This window comes from Gracilinanus agilis, chromosome 1 (genome assembly GCF_016433145.1).
Source record: "Gracilinanus agilis isolate LMUSP501 chromosome 1, AgileGrace, whole genome shotgun sequence".
NCBI classification, from domain to species: domain Eukaryota; kingdom Metazoa; phylum Chordata; class Mammalia; order Didelphimorphia; family Didelphidae; genus Gracilinanus; species Gracilinanus agilis.
Window position 1 is genome coordinate 280,748,159 of NC_058130.1, and position 25,468 is coordinate 280,773,626.

At 35.5% G+C, this 25,468-nt stretch overlaps 1 protein-coding gene across 1 annotated transcript in view; it reads left to right on the plus strand.

The window, feature by feature from the left end:
* Positions 1-25,468, plus strand: part of PRDM6 (PR/SET domain 6) — a 155,404-nt gene that overhangs the window by 95,667 nt on the left and 34,269 nt on the right. Inside the window, exons 3-4 of the mRNA XM_044657589.1 lie at positions 19,262-19,389; positions 23,125-23,249. Coding sequence (XP_044513524.1) covers positions 19,262-19,389; positions 23,125-23,249 — 253 coding nt within the window. The remainder of the gene's footprint in view (positions 1-19,261; positions 19,390-23,124; positions 23,250-25,468) is intronic.

The following is a 25,468-nucleotide window of genomic DNA, read 5'->3' on the forward strand; positions in this document are numbered from 1 at the left end:
ATACCTATATTGCAGAATCATTCTTGAATTAGATGTGTTTAGTCAAACCTCAAATGTGTTAAAACATAAAATGAAGAGGAATAGAAATAAGAAAAACACATGACAAGAAAATTCATGCTACAATTTTGAATTATTAAAAAAAGTTATCAATAATGAAATAAAGGTACAATAATATCAATAATGAAATAAAACAGTAGAAAGGACATAGCACAGTGCCTGGCACAAAGTCAGTGCTCAGCCTGTTGACTTGACAAAATTATAACAATTAAATGCAAAAGCTCAGCTAATATAAATCAAACATTATAGCAAAGAGACATAAAGAACCTAAATGTGTTTTTTTAAATGGCAGATTATGAATCAATATTGCCTTATAAATCATAAATAGGAGAGCTTAAAACCAGTTTAAATAAAGTTTATTATGATACTAAACTAAGAAAAATTATTTCAAGAGAATTTTAGGATGAAAATGGAAGGAGAAGAATGAACAAAAGAAAAATGGGAAAGATCTTCAAAGATTTTCATAATGAACTTTTTCCACAATCAACAACAGCAGAGTCAATACATGTGTACTCTAACACAGCCTCAGACATGCTTATAGAGATGATATTAAAGAAAATAAAGAAGGAAAAGCAATTGGATTAGATTATGTATATATTGAAGGGATCTGGGCTGATGACATAATTGTATAGACAGTGAGAGATTAATTCACAAAGAATCTGAAAAATAGGATCCCCAAAGCATGGAAAAATATTAGCCAAAAAAAGCTAACTAAGATAACATCAACAATTACTGATTGCTGATATTACAATATGTATCTCCTTGTCTGTGTGTTTATATATTGGTATTTTAGAATCCATCTTAATCTCTGGGAATGATAATTTCTACCTTAGTTTTCACTGGACTATGAAATAATAAGGTAGGATGATACATACTAAATACAATATCAAGATAGCTTTAAAATGGAATAGTTATTTCACTAAATATTTAATTCTGGAGGCAGTAAGTCTACATATACAGAAAATAGGAAAGTAAAATATGAATTATATTATTTTAAAATATAATTACTGTGATTTCTCATTCAGTAGTAAGGAATAATAATATTTTAAAGCATGGCAGTTTCTATTTTTAAACCAAATATAGGAATCTAAGGGAGAATTCTATGTCCTGAGACTGGATGCTCATAGTTTTTGCAGCTCTCACATCCCATCATTTACTATTCTTTTGCATAAATGATCTGGTTTATTAACATTGCTATGACCTACAAATATTAAATATTTGCTAACTGGTCATATAAACTTGTAGCCAACCTAAAGTAAAATATTATTCTAATAATTTTTGGAGCCTGTTTTTCACTGAGGGTCTCAAATTGCTAACAAACATTGCTATTGGAAAATATAATTTCCTGTCTTTACAGAAAAATGAGAGGATTTTTAAAAGGGCAGCTGTTTTAAAAGGAGACACGAGAGGCAACCATTTAATGTGTCCTGTCTAGTGTAACACTGTAGAATGACTGGTGGCTAAAACTAAAAATTCATGCTTCCTAGTCCAGGATTATTTTCTATGGCAATTCCTTGCTAAATTTTCAGTTAACATATTTCTAGAAATTCAGCTTTATATGGAACAGCCTAAAACCTTTTTATTTATCAAAGTGAATGTCATTTATTAACTTAATATATTGATATATTTGTTGAATTTAGGAATAGCTTCTTTTCAAAATGAGTATTAAAAAACATATTCAAGATGAACTGGAGGATTTCTGTGTGAACTGGAAAGACCTCCAGGAATTGATGCAGAATGTAATGAGCAGGACCAGAACATTGCACACAGAAACTGAAACACTGTGGCACAATCAAATGTAACAGACTTCTCTACTAGTAGCAATATAATGATCCAGGACAATCCAGAGGAATTTATGAGAAAGAAAGAAAGAAAGAATTTAAGAGAAAGAACTGTGGGAGTACAAATGCAGAAGAAAAACATAATCATTCGCTGGTTCGATGGGGATATGATTGGGGTTTTGGCATTAAAAGTTCACTCTTTTGCAAATATGAATAACATAGAAATAGGTTTTGAACAATGATAAATGTATAACCCAGTGGAATTGCTTGTCAGCTCTGGGAGTGGGAAGGGAAGAGGGGAGATAAAGAACATGTATCATGTAACCATGGAAAGATATTCTAAATAAATAAATAAAAATTTAAAAAACCTATTCAAGAAAAGGTTTAATGATTTTTCTCCCTATCTACATAAAAACATCTTTTAATCTTCATTTGAATAGGTTTGGTTCAGGTATCATGCCAAGATTTCAGGATTTGAATTTTTAATTTTTAAAAAGTAATCAGTATGGGTTAGAGCCAACATGACAGGAAGTAACCCAGCTAAGTTCTCCTAATATTTCCTTCAAAACTACTTTTAAAAATGCTTAAAGTTAAATTTTAGAATAGAAGAGCTAACAAAAGGTCAGAATAAGACATTTTTCCTGCCCAAGACAACTTAGGAGGTCAGGAGGAGAATTCTGTAATGTCAACATGGGAGCGCGCTTGGAGCCTGACGGAAGAGTATCGGGGTGGGCCTTGAAGGTACTTGAGAAAGCAGCAGCAGCAGCAGCTTCCAGAGCTCTCAGCCCAGAGATAGTAAAAAGGTTAAACAACTAGTCAGAAAAAGAGGTGAGCCTCCCCACCCCCAACTTAGCAGAACCCAATTTGAACATAAAGTTCATAATCAAGAAATAGATTGGAAAAATGAGCAAACAAAAAATACCATGGTGGCAGGGAAGTCCAACCTATAAACACAGAAGACGATAACAAGGTGGAAGCCATTACAAGCAAAGCAATGAGAATTCCTGGAAGAATTAAAGAAATAAATAAAAGTGGTGGAGGAAAATTTGGGAAAAGGAATGACAGTGATGCAAAAAAAAAATTATGAAAAGAGAATTAACTGTTTGGTCAAAGAAGTACAAAAATTATTGAAGAAAATAACATCTCAAAACCAGAATTGTCTGGTACAAGAGGTACAAAAATTCATTGAAGAAAGGAACTTTTTAAAAAAGCATGATTGGCCAAAAGGAAATACAAAAACCCATTGATGAAAATAATTCTTTAAAAGTTAGGAATCTGAAATTGGGCAAAATTGGGCAAGTGGAAGCTAATAACTCCTTGAGACTTTCCTCTCACAATAAAACAAAGTCAAAAGAATAAAAAAATGGGTAGCCAGAGTTAAAATAAAGAGCTGGAGGAAAATGTATTTTGCTTCAATCAGCTGTAATAAAAAAGGCAGGGGTAACAAACTATTTCAAACAAAGCATAAGAAAACCTATTTAAAAGAGATAATCAGGAAAACTACATTTTGCTAAAAGGTAACAGAAACAATGAAGCAATATAATAAAAAAATTACTGCAAGTTTTCCTGATGATAATCTCATTTCTGAAATATATAGGGAAGTGAGAAAAATATAAAAATAAGAGCCATTCCCAACTAATTAATAGTCAAAGGAGATGAATGGGCAGTTTTTAGAAGAAATCAAAGCTATCTATAGCAATATAAATCTAAATTACCAGAGATTAGAGAAATACAAATTAAGCAACTCCAAGGTACCACCTCATGCCTATAAAAAATGACAAATGCTAGAGGAGATGAGGGAAAATAGTAAAATAATAAACTCCTAGTTCAATTGGATACTAATCTTATCTTTCTGGAGAATAATTTGGAACTATATCTAAAGAGCTAGAAAATTGGGCATACCTTCTCTCTCAGCAATACCACTATGAGGTCTATGTCCTAAATAGATCAAAAGAAATATATCCAAAAATATTTATAGCAACTCTTTTTGTGTTGTCAGAGAATTGGAAATGTAATATGAGTGTGAAAGAGTACTATTGTGTAAAAAGAATTGACGAGAAGGGTGGTTTCAGGGAAGTAATATAGGAACAGTGACCACAGAGCAATGTTGTAAAGATGATGAACTGAAAAAGATGTGGTTAATCTGATCAATACAATGATACAAGACAATTCCAAAGGATACATAATGAAAAAACACCATCCATGTCCAGAGGGAGAACTATTTTTTTGCCTTTTTTGTGATATAATTAATAGGGAAATATATTCAGCATGATTTCTCTTGTATGATTAATATGATTTTGCTTATTTTCTCAGAAAATAGGGGAATGGTGAAAGGGAGAGAGAATTTGGACTTGAAAATGTAATAAAAAATGAATTTTTAAAATAAAAAGATAAACTTGTTTTAAAAAAAATCACTTAAAACAAAGTGATTAGTAGGAACAGGATTTTTACATGTGCTTAACACTGGAGTGGTTGTGTATATAATTTTGTTTAAATATATGATAAAGACTTAAACTGAACACTCAACTTTAGTGGCAGTTACATTGTAGCCATGCTATGGTACAGGGGTTGGCAACGTATGGCTCTTTCTGCAGGAGCCATAAAGTCAATTTTTTTTAGGCGCTGTTACAGGAGTGCACACTGTGAGCACTGTATGGCTCTCACAAAATTACATTTTAAAAAATGTGGCGTTTATGGCTCTCACGGCCAAAAACTATGCTACCCTGCTATGATAGCATAGCTGAGATAGCTGTAGTGCAGTGGAAATACCTCTAGCTCTGTAGTCAGATCTGGGTTCACATATATCTTTGCTAATACTACTTATATAACCTTCAGGAAATCCCTTAGCCTCTCTGAACTTTGAAAAAAAAACAGGCATATAAATGCACTATGGGGGGTGGGGCTCTGAAATGTTGCAGCCATTCTGGAAAGCTATTTGGAACCATGCCCCAAAAGTCACTAAACTGCATATTCTTTGATCCAACTATAATATATTTCAAAGAAATTTAAAAAAAAGTGGAAAAGAACTCATGTACAAAATATTTATTTAGGGCTTTTTTTTTTTTTGTAGTGGTTAAGACATGGAAACTAAGTGGATATCCATTAATTGGGGAATGGTTGAACAAATCATGGCATATAAACATAATGGAATATTTATCATACCATAAGAAATGAGAAAGGGATATTTTCAGAAAAACTTAGGGAGACTTGTATGAACTGATGGAGAATAAAGTGAGCACAACCAGGAGAACAATTAATACAGTAAGAAAAACATTGTAAATAAAAGCAGATTTGAAGTACTTAAAAGCTCTGATCAATATGATGATCAACAACAACTCCAGTTGACTAATGATGAAGCATACTACCTACCTCCTCACAGGTAACGAACAAAGATGCAGAATAATGTGTACATCTTCAGACATAGTCAATGTGGGAGTTTGTTTTGCTCAACTCTGCATGTTTATACAGAGAGGTTTTATTTTTATTTTTAGTTTGGGGATGGGAAGATTGGGAAGCTAGGGAATCAAATTGAGATAAAAAAAGAAAAGGAAGACAACAGTTATTAAAATTTGCTTTTGAAATTCACAGAAGAAAATAGGAGGAAGGTCAGAAGGAATAACAAGCAAGAAGGACAGGCACCTAGAGGGTAAGGAAAAATTTTTGTAGAAACTGGAACTTGAACTGAGTCTTAAAGAAAACTGAGAATTTTAAGAGACTGAGGCAAGTTAAAAGTGTATTCTAGGTATGTAGGTTGGGGGGACAGTCAGTGCAAAGGAACAGGGATGAGAAAATTTGGTGTTAGTCATTTCAAAGGGTCTGACTCTTTGTGATCTCATTTTGGAGTTTCCTTGGCAAAGATACTAGAGTGATTTGCCATTTCCTTCTCCAACTCATTTTACAAATGAGGAGCCTGAGAGTTTCCTTATCAAAATTAAGTGATGATTTGTCCAACGTCACATTACTATTAGGGTCTGAGACTAGATTTGAACTGAGGAAGAGTCTTCCTGACTCCAAGCCCAGTACTCTATCCACTGTGCTACACTGGGTATCATAAATGAAAAAGGAATAGACTCCAGGCCCAGCACTCTATCCACTGTGCTATATTTGGTATCATAGATGAAGAAGGGATAAATTCCATTCATCGACAACAGAGAAGTAGAGCAATATAGTGAAGTTGGAAAGATAGGCTGAGGCTAGGTTAGGAAGGATTTTAAAAATGGAACAAAGGAGATTTCATTTGATTTTAGAGTCAACAGGGGCCACTGAATTTGATTGAGTAGAAGAATAACCTAATTAGATCAACACTTATAGAAAATCACTCTGTCAGCTGAGAAGAGGGTGGACTGGAGGAAGAAAGGGATTTGAGGAGGAAAATCAGTTGCAGTATTTCAAGGGAGAAGTTGATAAAGATGCAAACTAAGGTTGTATCTGGGTAAGTAAAGAGAGAGTTAGATGCAAGGGATGTTGTAGGGGGAGCAATGGCTGTATATTGCAACTGAAATGATGTATGGGATGAGGGAGATTGGAGAGTTGAGGATATGAACCTGGAAGACAGGAATAATGATGGTATTCTAAACAGAAATAGGAAAGCTTAATAAAGAGGAGTGTTTGGAGCAGAAAGATAATGAGTTCTGTTTTGGATATGTTGAATTTGAGATGTCTTCAGGATTTTTAGTGAAGAGAATTTCCAAGCTCTCTCCTCCTCCAGAGTGGTAGCTACCAAGTCTTTTGTGATCCTGAATGTAGTTGGTTGGTATATTCCCCTTTTGGGGAAGCTTATGATATTTTTCCTTTGACCCACAATCTCTGGATTTGGATTATGGTGTTCTGAATATTTTCATCTTGGTGTATTTTTTAAGGAAGTGGCCAGTAGATTCTCTGTTTTCTTATTGCCTTTAGTTTTTTGCATATACTTTTTTGAAATATATCCAGGTTGAAATATAGGTTGTTTAGGGATTTTTTGTCATTGTTTTCAAGTTGTCCAGCCATTCTTAAATTATCTCTTATTGACCTGTTTTCTAAGTAATTTGTTCTTTATAGTAACTACCTTCTTTTTTCTATTTTTCAGTATTTTGATTTCATTTTAATATTTCTTGATGTCTCATGGATTCATTGCTTTCTTTTGAGACCATTCTAATTATCAAGGAGTTTAAATTTTCTTCAGAAAGGCTTACTATCATATTTTCTAAGCTATTAATTATCTCATTCTCTCCTCCATAGCTATCATTTAATTTAAGATTATATTTTGTATCTCTTGTTTCATTTCTTCCAGGCACTTTTTTTACTACTTCGAGCCAGAAATTTTTTATAAATTAGTTTTTTTCCCATTTATAGAGTCACTAACTCTGTTTTGGATTTATCTCTTGGGCTTCTCTCAGCCTAAGGCATATCTTCATCATGTTTAGCATTTTATTCTTTTTTACTCATATATCCACCCTCAATTTTGGTTTGTTTGGTGCAGATTCATCCCTTGGATGGCCCTGCTTGGTCCTTAATGCTGTGACTAAGATTAAGCTCCATCTTTTGCAGGAATTTCTGGATTTGGAGTCAGGCTCCTGGTGGCTTAAATTAGACTTTGGCTCCTTCTCTTTCTCCTTCTCTTTATACATTCGTGAATATAGACTTGACTCTCTCCCCTCCTGTGGCTCTGCTAGTCTCCAACCCACTGTTGTTGATTGTTTTGGTAATAGGATTCCTTCACTCTTGTAAGACCACAGATGCTGCCCTGGTTCTTACTTTTGCTGTGGCTCTTCTGTGTTAGCTTTATTTCTTACTGAGGTTTGGGCTGTTCTGGCTTGGCTGTGGGTTGGGCATGGGATGGCTATGAGCTATGGACTGCTGGGCTCCTGTCTCCTAGGGAATCTATGGAGCCTATTGCTGGGCACTACTCTAGCTCTGTCTTCTGCTAACATGCTTTGTTAGCCACATTTCCTTGTCAAGTTTTGCTAACCTGGCATCCTGGATCGAATGAAGAAGCTCATAGCTTTTTCACTTTAAAAAAAATTATTGTTCCTTCCTGTTCATTTTTAGAGCTTTACATGGGTATTTTTTGGGGGGCAACTTGGCTCTTCAAGGTTCCAACACACCACTATCTTTCCTGTGAAAGTGATGAACATAAAAGGTGGAGTCCAGTCCTTAAGCAGATATTCTTTTCTGTGCATACCTTGCAACTCCCCTATTAAAGTATTAGCTTTTTGAAAGAAGTTTGCTTTTGTCTTTGTGTTGCTACATATAGATGTTACGACTCAAAAGAGACAGGGAGGTACCCCATACATAAAATACCTCTTTCTGGGGAGAAGGAAATTGAGGTTCAAAAAGGTTAAATAATTTTCTCAGGGTTTCCAATTCAGTCATAACTCCATTTGGAATGTTCTTGGCAAGGATACTATAATTATTTGCCTTTTCCTTCTTTAGCTCATTTTACAGATGAGGAAATAGAGGCAAGCAAGTGGCATACCCAGGGTCACAGAGCTAGTAAGAATCCAAGGCTGGATTTAAACTTATGAAGATGAGGCGTTCTGATTCCAAGCCTACGGCTGTACCACCTGGTTCAGTGATGGTGAACCTATGGCACAGGTGTCAAAGACAGCATGCAGAGTGCTTGCTCTTTGTGGGCACATGACCACCACCACCCCCCAACTTCATTACTAGAAAGGCAGAGGGACTCAGGTGGAGCTTCTTCTCTCCCCCTCTCCACTGGGCCTGACCACAGTTTTTCACCTCCCCGCCCCTCTGCCCAGCAGCCCAATGGGAGTGCTTTCTCCCACCCCTGTGTGTGTGTGGGGGGGGGGCGGGCACGCACAGCACTCAGTCTGGAGGGTGGTGTTGGGGTGGGGCCCAGAACTCCACCTCTAAAAGGTTCACCATCACTGACCTAGCTCAAGCAAGTTTTTGAATTTTTCTAATAACTTATTGTTTGTAAAAATGGGGATTTCATGTATATGATTCTTCACTTAGTCCACTAGACCAAATTTGTCCTTCTAAGATGAATTAATTATCCTAATGCTACTACTACTATTACCACCACCACCACTATTACTAGTGCTAATAATAATAGTAGAAGTTCTGTCTGTGTAAGCATATGTAATAACAAAATAATGAACTGGTTATGGCCTGGGTCCCTAGAAGAAATTTTACTTATAGCACTCATTAGGCCTTCTCATTTGTTAAATAATCTTGCCCTTCCTTGCACATTGAAAATATATTACTGTTCTAAGAAAACAAGAGACTTCTTGGTGGGAGTGGAGCTTCCTGATAGTCTGAGCTGTAATAAAGAGCAGTTTATGTAATGGTTTTCAGTTTATATCATCATGGATCATAATAAGCAGGAATTGATGTGATTATTATCTTAATCACATGTGTGGAGTTATTATTGAATTGCAAATTTTAAAGATCTCTTTAAATATTACTGAATTGCAAATTTTAAAGATCTCTTTAAAAAGGTAAGAATTCACTCTTAGCTGCTTATCTTTATTCTGCTATTGATAAAATATGAAGAAAAGAAATAGAAACTTAAAAAGATGGTTAATAAACTACAATAAAAGTCAAAGGGATCTGGGTATAATAACACAATAGTTCATACTAAGAATATTTTCCCAGAAGACTGTTCCTCAATCATGGTTTTCTTAAAATAGTTATTGGTTTGAATGTGGGGGCATAAACTATTTAGTGGTTCGGTTTTAAAAATATGTTCAAGGTCTGACTATAAAGTAATGAGACATTCATTGATTAACAAGCCTTTATAAAGCCCCTACTATGTGGCAACCAATGTTCCTTAGCCCTTTACACAATATTAACTTGTTTGATTATCATCATCTTTGAGGTAGGCTCTGATATTATACCCATTTTACAGTTGAAGAAATAGAGGCAGATCTATGTTAATTTACCTTCTCAGTGTCACATAGCTAGTAAGTGTCTGGGGCCATATTTGTTCTTAGATCCAGTCCTACTAGATGGTAGGTATGATAATGAACATTAGAGTAAAGGTAGAACCCTTAACATATTATTTTGTTTGAGGAGTGACTGGAAAAAAACCCCTAAGGAATATTATAGTATCCAGGAATTGATGCAGAGTGAAAGGAGCAGAGCCAGAAGAACATTGTACATAGAGACTGATACACTGTGGTAAAATCGAATGTAATGGATGTCTGTACTAGCAGCAATGCAATGACCCAGGACAATTCTGAGGGATTTATGGAAAAGAACGCTACCCACATTCAGAGGAAGAACTACAGGAGAGGAAACACAGAAGAAAAAAAACTGCTTGAACACTTGGGTTGATGAAGACACGATTGGGGATGTAGACCCGAAAGGACCACACCAATGTAACTATCAATAATATGTAAATAAGTCTTGATTGATGACACATGTTAAAACCAGTGGAAATTCGAGTTAGCTATGGGGGGGGAGTAGTTTGAGGGGGTGAAGGGGAAAGTAAAAACATGAATTATGTAACCATGGAAACTTTTTCTAAAAATAAAAAATTAATAAGAAAAGAAAAAAGACAAATATGAATAACTTAAAGCAAGATCTTTGTTAAGAAATGGCAATATGAGTAATTAAAAATTATATTGAACTAATGCACAGTTAAATTAGCAGAACCAAAACAATATGTACAATAACAACAAGGTAAATGAAAAAAAAACAACTCTAAATAAAAAATTGAATTGAATAATTTTTTTTAAAATGAGGGTCCCAGGGTACAGATGATAAAACATTCCTCTCTTCACAGCTGAATGGCAGGGTTTGCAAGGGCAGAATGTTATATATATTGTCAGATATGAGCACAATATCAGGTGCTTTTTTTGGTCATTTTTTTCTTTGTTATAAAGAAGGACTCAGTATCGATTTTGTTGGGGAGAAGAGAATATAAAACAAGATCTTTCCCCAAAATTACCATGAGACAAAGACAAAAAGCATCAATAAAAACATATTTTTAAAATTATATTTTGGGGTGGCAGGTAGGTGGCTCAGTGGATTGAAAGCCAGGCCTATAGATAAGAGGTCCTGGGTTAAAATCTGACCTCAGACACTTCCTAGCTGTATGACCCTGGACAAGTGACTTAACCCCCATTGCCTAACCCTTAATGCTCACCTGCCTTTTAACCAATACACAGTATTGATTCTAAGATTGAAGGCAAAAGTTGATTTTTTAAAATTCTTAATTTAAAATTTAAAATTTTGCTTCTCTTTTCTCCACCAAGGAGAATGATTTTTTAAAAAAAATTATTAATGCACTTCCTGATAATCTGCTCTCCTGTGGTCCCTTTCCTAATAACAACAATCAGTTAAGGAAAACTAATCAGTAATTTTCTTATTGTTCTATACCTCTCCTCCCTTTGGCAAAAATTTCAACAAAAAAATTTTGACAAAAGAAAATTTTTATTTATTTAAAATATTTTTCCATGGTTACATGATTCATATTCTTTCCCTCCTCTGTCCTCCTCCCTCCCCCCTACCAGAGCCAATGAGCAATTCCACTGGGTTATACATGTATATGTATATGTTCAAAACCCATGTCCATATTATTAATATTTGTAACCTAGTGATCATTTAAAGTCAAAATCCCCAATCATGTACCCATCAAACCATGTGATCTATCATATGATTTTCTTCTGTGTTTCTGCTCCCCCAGTTCTTTCTCTGGATGTGGATGAAGTTCTCATAAATTCCTTCCTCATGATTGTCCTGGATCATTGCATTGCTACTAGTAGAGAAGACTATTACATTTGATTGTACTACTATGTATCAGTCTCTGTGTACAATTTCTCCTGGTTCTGCTCATTTTGCTCTGCATCAATTCCTGGAGGTCTTTCCAGTTCACATGGAATTCCTCCAGTTCATCATTCTTTTCAGCATAATAGTATTCCATCACCATCAGATACCAGAATTTGTTCAACCATTCTTCAATTGATGGACACCCCATCAATTTCCAATTTTTGCTACTACAAAGAGTGCAACTATAAATATTTTTGTACATGTATTTTTCCTTATTATCTCTTTGGGGTACAAACTCAGCAGTGGTATGGCTAGATCAAAGAGCAGGCCGTCTTTTAAAACCCTTTGGGCATAGTTCTAAATTGTGTGGTCCACTTTTGTAGTGGCATAAGAGAAGGGAAGAAGCTGCTAAGAAACTCCCAGTTTTTAGACTGTCTATAAATATTATTTTATTCATACTCTAAATGTGAGTTGCCTGCTCAGTTATCAGTGAATGTAAATATTACTGTATGAACTGAATTGTATCAGTGTTAACATTCTTGCTATAAACTAAATCAGAAGAAGTGAAGCTAAATGGAATGGTTCACAGGTTCTCCTTAAAGAGACAGATCAGATCATTTAATTAATTAATCAACAAGCATTCACCAGATACTCTGTGCCAGGCCTTTTGCTAAGAACTGGAAATACAAATAAAAAAGTGAAACAGTTTTTGTCTTCAAGAGCCTAAAATCTTGTAAGGAGAGGAAAATGAAAATAAACATACATGTATATGTATGTATATATTTATTTACACACACATACATATATGTGGTACATACAGAATGGATGGAAGATAATTTTTAAAGGGAAGGCACAGTAGCTAGGGAGACTTTAGCTAAGACTGAATTAACCACGTGATGATTATATTGCAGAGGAGATTCTTTTTCAGTTACAACTTTGATTAGACAGCTTCTGAGGTCTTTTTCCTCTAAAGTTGTTGAATTCTTCATTTCTCCTCACTATGCACTGGGACCTGGGAGGATCTAGGGTAAAGTTAGTTTTTCCTGGACTTCAGAGGCATTCTCAGGCTGTATCTTCCCAATACTATCCCTAGAACTATCCTGAAACAAGATTGGTCTCCATTCATGGGCAAATGAGAAAAAGCTGTGGGGCATAACCTCCATTTTGGTCAGCATTCTCTTCAGACTGAACCATTTCCTTTATAAGAGGTTGGAGACCGCCTAAGGTTCTCACATTTAAATTGACTCAGACTTTTAGAAGTATGAGCTTATGGTCAAACGAAAGAGTTTTGGTCAAATGTTTTTGGTCAGAGTTTTTGATCAGATGTTTTGGTGCTTATGATTTTAAAGTAGGGCAATTTAATGGCCCTCAAGTTCACATGGATCCCTTTCTTTCTTACTCTGCTATTTCAAGAAGCTTATAATATGGAAATTATTAATAAACATTATTAACACTAAGATTTTTTCGTAATCAAAACTTAGAATCCTCTCCCCACCAACCAAGAAGAAAATTCTAGCCAGCTGGATAGAAATATAGTCCTTTAATACTGATTTTCATCCTTAGTATGCCATGATAAACACTGGCATCCCCAATTTACTCTTTCTTTATGTAATTAAAGACATATACAACTCAATAGCAATTCAGAACAATCTTATCTTTATCTAGAGAAAATTACTTTAAAGTAAAACAGCAAATAAACAACTTAAAAAGAATGGTAAACTCTATGTAAATATTTATGCTTTCCAATGGAAATAAAAAAAGACATTACATTATTCATCTGGATTCTTAATCAGGGGAAGGTTCACCATATTGTGTGTGACTTGCTCCTGGTTGATGATGAAGACACTTTCAACTCTGATGGACCATTCACATACTTGCCATTCATGTCTGCTTCAGCTATCTGCATCATGTGTGTCTGCCTACTCAGGTCTCCTGATGATACTCTCCTATTCAGACTAGACAAAAGATCCTGGTCTGGCAGAATTCCATTGCTCAGGTTCAAACTGTGCCATAGTTCAAACTTTTCCTAGGCTGGGAAGCCTACAACTACCAGAAGTCCATGAAGTTTTTATGAAACCTCTTCCTAACCTATAGTAATTGATCTCAACATCTGGTTATATTCCTTGCTGGGTTTTTCAATTTCACAGTTCCTTGCAAAAAAATTTGTGGCATCTTTCTCGTATGAAATTGTATATCATATCATTGAAATACAATTAACAGAACAAGAATACTAACCAAAACCTTAGGATGTCATTCATAGCAACCAAGTGGTCAGGCATCACACCACTATTTCTTTCTTTCTTTCATCATTCTTCTTAAACTGAAGGTATTTTCAAGTAGTCGACTTTCTTCAGCTTCTTTCTCAGCTCAGAGATATACTGGTTAGTATCTACAGTCTGTTGAATCTCAAAGCCTTGAAAACATAAGTCAGTAGGCATGTGAATCTCATGCCCAAACATCATCAAGTGAGCTATAAATCTGTTGGCATTATCCTTTGTGAAATTTTACACATGTATTAGGAATGTCTCTACTAAAATTTTTGTTCTTGTCTCAATGTTCCTTTTACACATTAATCAGTATGCAATTTGAAAAACTCAAATAAAGGGTAGGTATCCTTTGGGGTGGTAAGGTATTGTGCCAGCCAAAGCTAATATCTCTTTACATAATGTTCTTTCAAAGTCTGTGTCTTGGTCCAAATAGACCCTAGCAGAAAGCCCATACACTGAGAAATATTTTTCCCACAATACTATAACTGTTTTGGTAGCTTTCTGGTTCATGATTGAATGTCTATATATACATTGTGAAATGGTCAATCACCACCAATCTATGCCTTCTATTCTTGCTATGTCCTTCAAGTGATAGGAAGTTGATGCAGACAGATTCCAAGGGTTTATTTGTACTTATGTTTTCCAAATATACAGCACTACTTGATGGAGCTTTTCTTTCCATTCAATGACCACATGTTTCACACATCTCTCTTGGCCTATTTGTTAAGTCATCTTGTAAAGCTTTCATGACTATTGGGAAATATGCATTATGTAGAACTTCGCATCTGTATTACTATTTGCCTGAATTCTCTAGCTCTGTGTATGCTACACATAGCTTTCATTCTTTCTTTTGCAAGTATCATAGAGCATCTGAATCCACATTGGTCTCCTTTGGCTGACAATGTATACTAAATTAATAGCTGACTGTTAAGTATATCCATTTCTGGCAATCGGCATCTAATTTAGCACTTGTCAAATTAAATTGTTGTCTACTGGATTATTGTCACTTCATAATTTCAACTTTATACTATATAGAGAGTCTCTGAACTTATCAGTTATAGCCCATGGCAAAGTCAGGAACTGAAGCATATGAATGGTATGATCATTGTCACTCATTCCTCTGCTGACAAATGTAAATGGTTTTTGGTAGCTTTCTTTATCTTGGTACAGAATTCCCAAGCTGGAATTTGTGTAAGGGGCAGTGGGGAGTTTGTTTGGATTTGTATAGGCCAGCATATGAGCCAATTAGCCAAGTCTTTGAACATTTACCCAAGTCTGTTTGCCCACCACTTCTAAAAGATTTGGAGGGGTTTAATATAATAATGTTTAATATTGTTGTGGAAGATGGCTAGATACTTCAGGGATAGAGCACTGAGCTCCAAGTCAGGAAGATCTGAATTCAAATCCAGCACCAGAAGTCATAACCTCTGTCTGTCTTTATCTATTAGAGAAGGAAATGACAAACCACTCTAGTATCTTTACCAAGAAAATCTCATGGACATTCTAAGCATGCTATGGTCCATAGTGTCAAAAAGAGTCAAACACAACTAAACAACAAATTGTTGACACTTCTGCTTTTGCATTTTTGCATATACTCAAAGAAGATTGTTCAGCAGCTTAACAATAGCAGTACAGTTTCTAACAAATTTGCAATAATAAACAGAAAATCCTAAAAAAATTCTTTGGTCTTAATGTTCTTTGAATGTGGCCAAGTCAGTAACACTCCTTTCTTCTCTAGGTTTATGATATATCTTCTTTCTTTTAAAAAATAACATTTTATTTTCTACTACTACATGTAAAAACAATTTTTAAATATTCATTAAAAAAAGTTTTGAGTTCCAAATGCTCTCCCTTCTTAGATGGTAGGCAATCTAATATAGATTTTATATGTGTAACTATGTAAAACATTTTCCCAAACATTTTTTGGAAGAGATCTGAAATAAAAAAAGGAAGAGGAAAAGGAAAAGAAAATGAAAAATAGTATGTTTTAGCCTGCATTCAGAATCCATCAGTTCTTTCTCAGAAGGCAGATGATACTTTTCATCATGAGTCACTGGGATTGTCTTGGATCATTGCATTGCTGAAAAGAACTAAGTCATTCACAGTTGTTCACCAAAAAATATCGCTGTCATTGTGCACAATTTCCTGGTTCTGCTCACTTCACTTTGCATCAGTTCATATACATTTTTCTAAAATCATCCTGTTTGTCATTTCCTAATGTTATATCTTTTTGAGATACTATATGATCTTTTTGACAGAGGTTCTATAAACTTATCATTTATTGTGAAATATATCAGACCAAGCCTTTTCCCTTTAGTTGATCTAATATTTTCCTTAGTCTTTCTTCTTATCCTTCTGATTCCTAAAGATAATAATGTCTTCACATATTTGTGTAAGGTACAGTTTATAAAACTGCTCACTATTTCTAAATTGAAAAATAATGAAAAGGATATGAATAGGTAGTTTTCAGATGAAATCTAAGCTACTTGGCAAAATGTAAAATTATAATTATTTGATAATCTTTCTCAAACATATACTAAAAGAGCCAATATTAGATTGGATTAAGTTTTCTACTTACGCTGTGAAAATTGGTTAAAATGAAAGATAAAAAATAAAAGTCAGAAAAATTCAAATTTAAAATTAATATTTGTGTACCATTAGAATACTAAATTCCTGCAACATGTAATAGGACATTTTGCTTAAAATGAGCAAAATATAAAAGCTTGGCTCTCATCTAAAGAAAAAAGAATCACATAACAAAAAATGAAACCCGTACAATTTACAATTTGTAACCAGGAGGGGGCACTTTGGAGGGCAATATTTAGTTAAGGAGGGATTTTCCTCTTCTACAATTGAAAAATAGGTTGATTGATCCTCACAGACCATTCCTTTCTCCTTCTTCTGGGTTAACTCTGGGATATAATCTCTTTGGTCAAAATTCTCTCTTCCTTGAATTCCTCCATTTTGTTGACTTTAGCCTGGAGACTGGTGTTTAAATCCTGCTGTAATCGAAAAGTTTATAGTTTTAGAATAGGGGTCATATAAATGATCTTCAGACTAATCAGCATCCTTTTCCCTTCACTTTCAGGGACTTTATAAAACAAGTTTTATATGTAATTCATAAAGATAGCTCAAAACCAGGCTAAGAAAAAAATCTTGGCTAACTAGGCAGAGGTGTTGTCCCTCAATCTATACTATGCTAAACATTGATGATTCTTATATACATTTTCTGTATATAATTAAAGACATACACAATTCAATAGCAATTAAGATCAATCTTGTCTTTATGTATATGCACCTGCCTTTAAAGTACTATTGAAAACAGCTAATAATTTTAGAAAAACTGTAAGCCCTGGATGTAAATTTGCAACCTTGATTCTCAACCAGGAAAAAGTTCAACAGGCACTGGTCCTCGCTGTCTTTTTCTGATAAATATGTGACTCTCTCTCGTGGAGGCTGAGTGCATTCAATATTATTCTTTTCTACTTCAGCCATCTACCTATCTGTGCACTTGTTTCTGCCTGCTGTGCTCTCCTGCTTTCAAATACTCTTGTCTCTTTACTATGTCCCATCATAGACTTCTTTTTTTTTTCATATTTTTTTTTAATTTTTTTTAAACCCTTAACTTCTGTGTATTGACTTATAGGTGGAAGAGTGGTAAGGGTAGGCAATGGGGGTCAAGTGACTTGCCCAGGGCCACACAGCTGGGAAGTGTCTGAGGCCGGATTTGAACCTAGGACCTCCCGTCTCTAGGCCTGGCTCTCAATCCACTGAGCTACCCAGCTGCCCCCCCATCATAGACTTCTTCAACAGATCCTGGGATTGAAAATTCCATTCCCTATGCTTAAACTGAGCAACAATCTATTCTCTTTCTGGGTTGGGAAGACTACAACTATCACGAGTCTATGTGGCTATTCTAAACCCTCTCTCCTTCCTGCCTGCAGAAACTGGTCCCAGTATGGAGCTGTATTATGAAGAGTTTGTGAGGAAACTGTTTGTGAGGTGGTTTACAGTGTATTCTGGGAGGGCTATTGCCATCAGGCTGATGAGAGGATAAAGAAAAAGCATTGATATAATGTTTTTAGAGAAACTGAAATTAACTCTTCTATTAAGAAGACTATGGAGAGGCTTTTTGAGGCTTTAGTCAGTATCTGGGGTAAACAGAGTGGTTACATTTTGTTTCCAGAAATGAAAACATCTACTATTATGTTGAGGGTTTGAAGTTACTCAGGTTACAAAGTTTTTCTTATGGACAAAATATTGTAAAAAGTCTATGTTTTATTATTGTTACTAAATTGTATGTTCAATAACTTTATGTAATCATGTAATATTAGGGTATTAAATATACTTAGAAATAGAGAACTACTATTGAAAAGGGTTTTCTATCTTATTAAATAATATCTAATAAACTAAGATGTTTAATTAATGAGAAAAAATGTTATAATTTTTTAATCAGAAAGAAAATATCTAAAATACTTTAGGATTACTGTAGAGCTTTGAAATAATAAGATTAAAAATGGGAGTGAGTCAAGTAGTAGAATAGAAAATAATCTGCAAGTGAATGGTCTGTGGTGAAGCCTTGCCACATTTATTTATTACCCTCGGTTTGAGAATGGTTATTTTCAATGATTATATGCCATCCCAGGGTCCAGAAAGCAAGTCTCCCAATGTGGGATCTTTTATACTAGGATAATTCTTTTATCATACTTTTGGGACTGTTTTATTGTTACATTTAAATCTGATTTTATTTTCCTAAATTCTCACCAGAAAAAAAAATGACAAATCTGATCTGTCAGTAGTTCTCAACTAAGAGATTTAGATTTAATAGATAATTAATATTTTCCCCTTGTCCTCCCTCTTCTTTGATGCGCCTATAATTCCAGTTCCTAACAACTATTAAATGAGATAACGTTTTCTCTCTTTTAGAATGAATTGTTCTCTCTCCATAGGGCTATGCAGCTGCAAAGCTGCATCCCACCCTTCCACCCCTGCCTTCCCACCTTATTTAGTAAACGTTTTCTACCTCTAGAATATCCAAGAACTCTGATGAGTTTGGGGCTGGCTGACTTTGATTCAGATGTTCCAGCCATGTCAGTGCAGCCTCTTTATCCAGATTTCTTTGTTTATCCAACAGTTCATTACTTGGGAGTTGCTTGTCAAAATAGGTTAAATATCCTTTGGGAAACATGGCCACATCTTTGAGACACCACAAATATGTTTAATACAAGAAAGATTGGCTCGATAAGAAAACTGTCATAGACTTGCATCACCAAAAAAATTTCTTCTTATTCCAGTTGAGTTTCTGAGAGCATCAGTAAGCCCTGGCAAACCTCAGGGTTATAAATTTCTGCAGCAGACACATGAAGACATCAAGAGAAGGAGGAAAAATGATTGCTGATGATTTGTTCTAACTACTTGACCTTTTGACCTCTTCTCCAGATATATGACCAAGATGGGACACTACAGCACTTTATTGATGGCGGGGAACCTAGTAAGTCAAGCTGGATGAGATATATTCGATGTGCTAGGCACTGCGGAGAACAGAATCTAACAGTAGTACAGTACAGGTAAGGTATACCTTAATTTATTTACAATTTATGGAAGTCAAAATACCATATATTTTGTATGAAAGTTTAGACCTTCTAAGTGGCTTTTAAAAATATTGCAAAGCATGACTAGGCTGCCGGAATTTTTGTACAAGATTTTCAAATGATATTTAGTTCTTAGTTTTTTTAAGAGTTTGAAAATAAGATTATTGGGAGAAGAATCTCCTTTTTATGCACTGCACAAAATTAAAGTAAATTTTATTATACTAAAACAATAATATTAAACTAGTGTTTTGAGAGGACCCCCAGTATGTCATGATGGGTAGAGTACAAACTTGGAAGTTATTTTGAAATGGGTTCAAGCTTAGTCTTGGACACATTAGGTATGGGGTTTTTCTGCAAATAATTTAACTTCTCAGTGCCCTGTGAAACTATCTCAGGAGCAAAGTTACAGAGTTGCAGTTAGTTTGCATCAGTGGAAGAAGTGCCTGAGTGTAAATTCCTCATATTAATAAAATCAAAATTTTGGAGCAAAGGTCTTATAGCCCATAACTAAGTCAGTGTGACATGTACAACTTGGTGACCAAAACAGAGACTAAAGCTGAGTCTAGGGGCATAGGACAAAATCTGAGTCACATGTGATTTGGTCCCTTGTCCTTTAGACTTAACCTCAAGAATCCTCACTGTCAGCTGTCTTCAGTGTCTCTCCCAAGGGGAACTATTTCATCTACACAAAGGCAATGCATGAACCATTGGCCCAAAGTAACCCTTGTAGGAATGTTGACAGATTGCTCTGCAGCAACTGGCCTGAGCCTAGAGTATCTGTTTCTCCATCTTTAACTGAACTGCCACAAAGCTCAGGCATGTCTGATCACTTGGGATGTGGCTTGAGGTCCTGAGATTGCTTCAGGTTTCCTAAATGGCATGGATGGTAAGCAACCCTTTCATTCAGATTTGGACATGGAGGTTTCTGGAAAGCAAAGTAAACGCCATAATTTCTAAGATTGTAAACCACATCAGCCCAACGCACCTGTTGTTCAAGCATTTCTCACTTAACTACCAAGGTTAGAGTAGAAGTGAGTAGGCAGATGCAAATCAATTGGACAAAAACCCCAAAATAACTCAAAGCACAGCTAAGTGTTCTCACACCAAAATCCCACGAAAACATGTGTCATATAAATATATGACCTCAGTTATAAACAATTGTGTTCCCTTTAGTATCAGAAGCAACTGTTTAGCTTTATTAGGCATTATAGACACATCAAAGTAGAATTCCCCAGTTGAGGCCAACTTGCATTTTTGCCCACAGCTATTTATTTTTCTTTTCTGTTTTGATTTTTCAAATGAAACATTTTTAAATTTCTTCCTGACACAGGTTAAAAGTTGCAAAACCCTGGTTTGCACCCTAAATTGTCCCAACTCTAGAGGAAAACCGTTTGACTATGCATTGCTTTTATGTCTAGGTATTCTCTCTGGCTTCCTTTAAAAAAAATGAAAATGATAGTTTGAAGGAAAGATTAGTTCCAGTGTTATACATAGTCTTTTCTTGTGTTTAATGTAGATGCATGATTTCCATAGATTTTTTTATAAGACATTCCTCAAGAAGAGTAGCAAAGACTTTTTCTGTCTATTCCGCAGAGGTTAATGAAGGTATGGGTACCAACAGAACTTTTCCAGACAAATGCCACATCTCAAAAAAAATCAGAAAAAAAACCTAAGAGGAAGGTGGTCATGAGTAAGTCATTACCATCTGTCAATATTAAGTGAATTTTACAACTTGCCTTTCATGATGGAGCTTTTACTTAGAGTTCCCTCTGCTGATCTGTTTTCGATTACTTCAGATCTTTCTAAAATGAACTACAAAAACACAATTTAAAAAACTGGCATCCATCACCAATGACTCAGTCCAAGTGTAAGAAAATAGAAAAGTTGGACACTGAAAAGCCAGCCTAATTTTTATTGTGCATGGATGTCCTCTTCACAAAAAGTCAGCTGGTTTAAATTCGTTCTGTTATGATTTGTAATATCTAAATGGAATTTTCTTCAAAGCGCCCTTGATTGATTGACCCTCGGCTGAACGTTTTGTTTTTATTTTGAGGCTGACAATAATGTTTGTTGGCATGTGTTCTCCTTCAACTGTGTGGGGACGCCATGAAGCTATCTTTATGAGTCATCCATCCACAATACTAAATACATGTCAGCAAAGGAAATATTATCCGAAAAGGGAAAAATCCCTTTGATGTGCTTCAACATGCAGAGATTTCTGCGAGTTTTGGAAGCTCTGTCTGCTTGTAAGGAACGGTGTACATTTACACTTTTTTTTCTCTCTTTTGGCCTATTCCAAGCCTAAGAAGACCACCCATTGCTTGAAAACAGTTCTGCTCTTTCAGCAGCAAAGTGTGTCATTTGGTTTTAGCACATTCATTTGCTGGACCACTGTGTTTATGTTAAGGGAAGCCAAATGGAGAGATGAAATGTTACAAGGTTGAAGTACAAAGTAGTCTTGATTTTTCTCAAGTTTGGAGATGTTGGTAATTTATAGCACAGCTCCAGTTTTGATTTTTTTAATGTAATGGTGGAAAGAATTAATAAAATGAACAGCTTTGGGAAACACTGTAGGAGGAGGGGTCAGAAGGGCCAGACAACGGCTGGAGTTTTTGTCAGATATTCATAGAATGCTGGGGAAAAACATTCTGCTTAGCTAGCAGTGCCCTCGTGAGACAGAATGGCACTGAGTGAGGAAAATAACAAGATAAATGAAATTTTTGCAGCTGCAAGTAAAATATTGAGAATCTGCACTTTTTATTGATCTTTATGATCCTATTGCCAAGAGCCACTTTGTGGTGACAAAATATGTTGACAAGTGCATATCTCACTGCCATGAAAAATGTGGCGAAGGATTCTCCTTATGTCTGCAGTGTTATACAAGGAACAAATTGCACTGCTAGGGCCAATTCCTACAGAAAGACTAAATTTAAGGATTACCAGCCCTAAACACTTTTATCTTGAACTTCAGGCTAATATTTGTAGCCATTCTTCATTGAAAGGAAAAAAAAAACCCAATTGAAGTCTCACATTTTTTTTCAGTCCATAGATATTTTTTCTCCAGTGCACTAGCTGTTATAAAAAATGTTCATTTCTTTGTACTTTGGCTGTATCGTTCTGGTGCCTCATCTATCAGAGTGAAGTGTTCCTCTTGTATTTATTGACTTTCTCTCTGACTCAGGGGTTTGACTCTTCTCCTGTATCAAAATTTAGGGAGAAAGAGGCCAAAAAGATTTTTTTTCACTAGGTCCTTAGATGGCAGGACAGTTTAGTTTCATTACAGATTTTGTAACTTCCAGTTACAAGTTGTAGAAATCTCCTTAATGCTTTCCCTTCAAATAAGACAATGTCCTTTCAGGCGGGGAGCCTAGTGCCTTTTCTATTTTCAATGAGAGAAGATTTTTCTCAGAACAAAATGGATTGTTTCTCTATAAGCTCTTGATTTCTGGTCCCTTTTGGATCAGATAGTCTTCTGATTCATTAAAGAAGCTCTTTTGAGGGACACCATGGAAATAAAATGCAAGTTGTTTATAGGCACTTAGGTTATAGGCACTAATTGAGGCCTGGTGATGATAAGGTGGGTACAGATTTATGACAAACAGAGACTATTTAAGAAGAACAGGACAGAAACTTTTGAGGACCATAAAAGTGTGGATAGAGCAAACACGTCATACATGTTACTAAGCTGGCTTTTCTTTTTGTTTTCAATAGGTCAAATATATTCTACCGAGCCTGTATCGATATCCCCAGGGGCACTGAGCTTCTGGTGTGGTACAATGACAGCTACACATCTTTCTTTGGGATCCCTTTACAGTGCATTGCCCAGGATGAAAACTGTAAGAACTTTTTTTGGCTTTAAATTCACATCTCATAACCAATGTTTAAAGGCTAGTTTTGCAAAAGGGTTTCTTTTAGCTATTTGAAATTTGACATATGATGAGAAAATGTGTGCAACTTTGTAGTCAATACTTTTCTTTTACCTGAATCACCTTTTCTTCCATTTTCCCCAAACTGTTCCTTCTCCCACTTCACACATCTAATCCAGTTGCCAAGTCTTTTCAATTCTACATGTTGTATTTTTCTTTGACTTTTAACACATAAAGCCTTTGCTTCTATCTGATCTATTGCCTTAATTTTCTAACTGGGCTTCCTGTTTCTTTTCTTCCTTCTTCAATCCATCTTCCTCACCAGCAGCCAAAGCAATATTCCTTAAATCACAACCCTAATCATGTCAGTCCGCTGCTCAAAAATCAACATTGGCTCTCTATTGCCTCCAGAATAAAATACATTTTCCTCTGTTTGGCATTTTGGGTCCAAAATCTGGCTCCAGCTTACATTTTCAAACATTTTGCCCATAACTACTCTTCACATATTCTGTGTTCTAGCTAACCGGGGCTACTTGCTGTTTCTCATTCATGACATTCCATCTACTATCTCCATGCCTTTGCAGAGGCTGGCTTTGATTCCTGGAATGCCTGACCTTTCCCCCCAAGAATGCCTTGTTTCCTTTAAATCTCAGCTCAAGTGTCATCTCCTATATGAAACCCTTCCTGATCCCCCCAGCTACTAGTGCTTCCCCATCACGTATTAGCTTTATATGTATACGTTATTTTCCTCACAACATTTTTTGGGTTTTGTCTCCCTGAGCAGTTGGCGCTATACCTAGATAATTAATTGATAGGTTGCGGCATCCTGATACTCATAGACTAATGGTTTCTCCTGTCACAAACCTACTATTCATAGTCACACATAGCTGAGGGTCTTGTATTCCTCCAGATCATCTCTTCCCAAATTGGGAAAAGCTCAGAAAATTCTTAGTTCAGAAAAGTGTTGGGAGGCCCAATATTATTCCATTTCCCTTCACTGCTCTTCCATGTTGGTGTTCATATTAGGCACTGAGTGTGGAAGGAGGGAGGGAGACTAAAATCTTGTTCACAGTTACATATATATTCAGGATAAAGTCCCTCCCTGTACACAGTACCTTTAGGCTCAAGGCTAAGTGCTTAGCCTGGGACAAGACAGCTTAGTACATCATCTGAAACCTCTATCTCCCTCTTCTGTATATTTGTGTTTACTCTTAGACCGTACCTCCCTCGCAAAATGCCAAATATTCAATTCAAACACACTCTCATCCACTCAAACCCTTCAAGCTTCACCATAATAACACTGGTCCTCCATCTACATTCCTGATTTAACCACATTCAGACGATTGCATAATTAGCCCCAATTCGAAGGCTATTTTCTGATGTTCTTAATACCCAGAGGCACCAAGTGGACCAATGGATAGAGTACTAGGCTTGGAGTCAGGAAGACAAGAATTCAAATTCAGCCTCTGACGCATGTGAGCTTTGTGGCCCTGGGCAAATCCCTTAACCTCTATTTGCCTCATTCTCTTCCATTGTAAAATGGGGATAATAATGGCACGGATGGCGTCACAGAGTTGTTGTGAGAATCAGATGAGAAAATATTTTTTAAATAGCATTTGAGTACACAGCCTGATAGATACTAGATGCTATATATATATATATATATATATATATATATATATATATATATATATATATATACTTCTCCTTTTTCTCTTAATTAGCTACATGTTTTGTAGCCTAGGGCCCAAACCTTCTCAGTATCTATTATTATTGTTCCCATTAGCTAGTTATCCATTTACCATTAATGTAACCTCTTACCTTTTTCACAGTTTTTAGGTCACAAGTAGTCAAATGAGAAAATTATTTAAAAGTTTTGTAAACCATAAAGCTTTATGTTTGAATTATTATTAGTATTATAGTCCATATGTATTGATTGAACATCTGCTGAGCCTCGTTGAAGATAAAGAAATAGAAGATGTGGTTTATCAGATCTCAAAGAATTCACAGTCATATGTGGTCTACAAGATCTATATAGGAAATTATCAGAAAACAATGTGATAAAATCAAAGGAAATGTCCCTGTTTTACCCCCTCTTTATCCAACCATAGAGTATAAAGACTATTATATTTCAATGTAATCTCTGAGGTTGCTGATGTGCTTCATCATAGATAGCCCTGGAAGTAAAG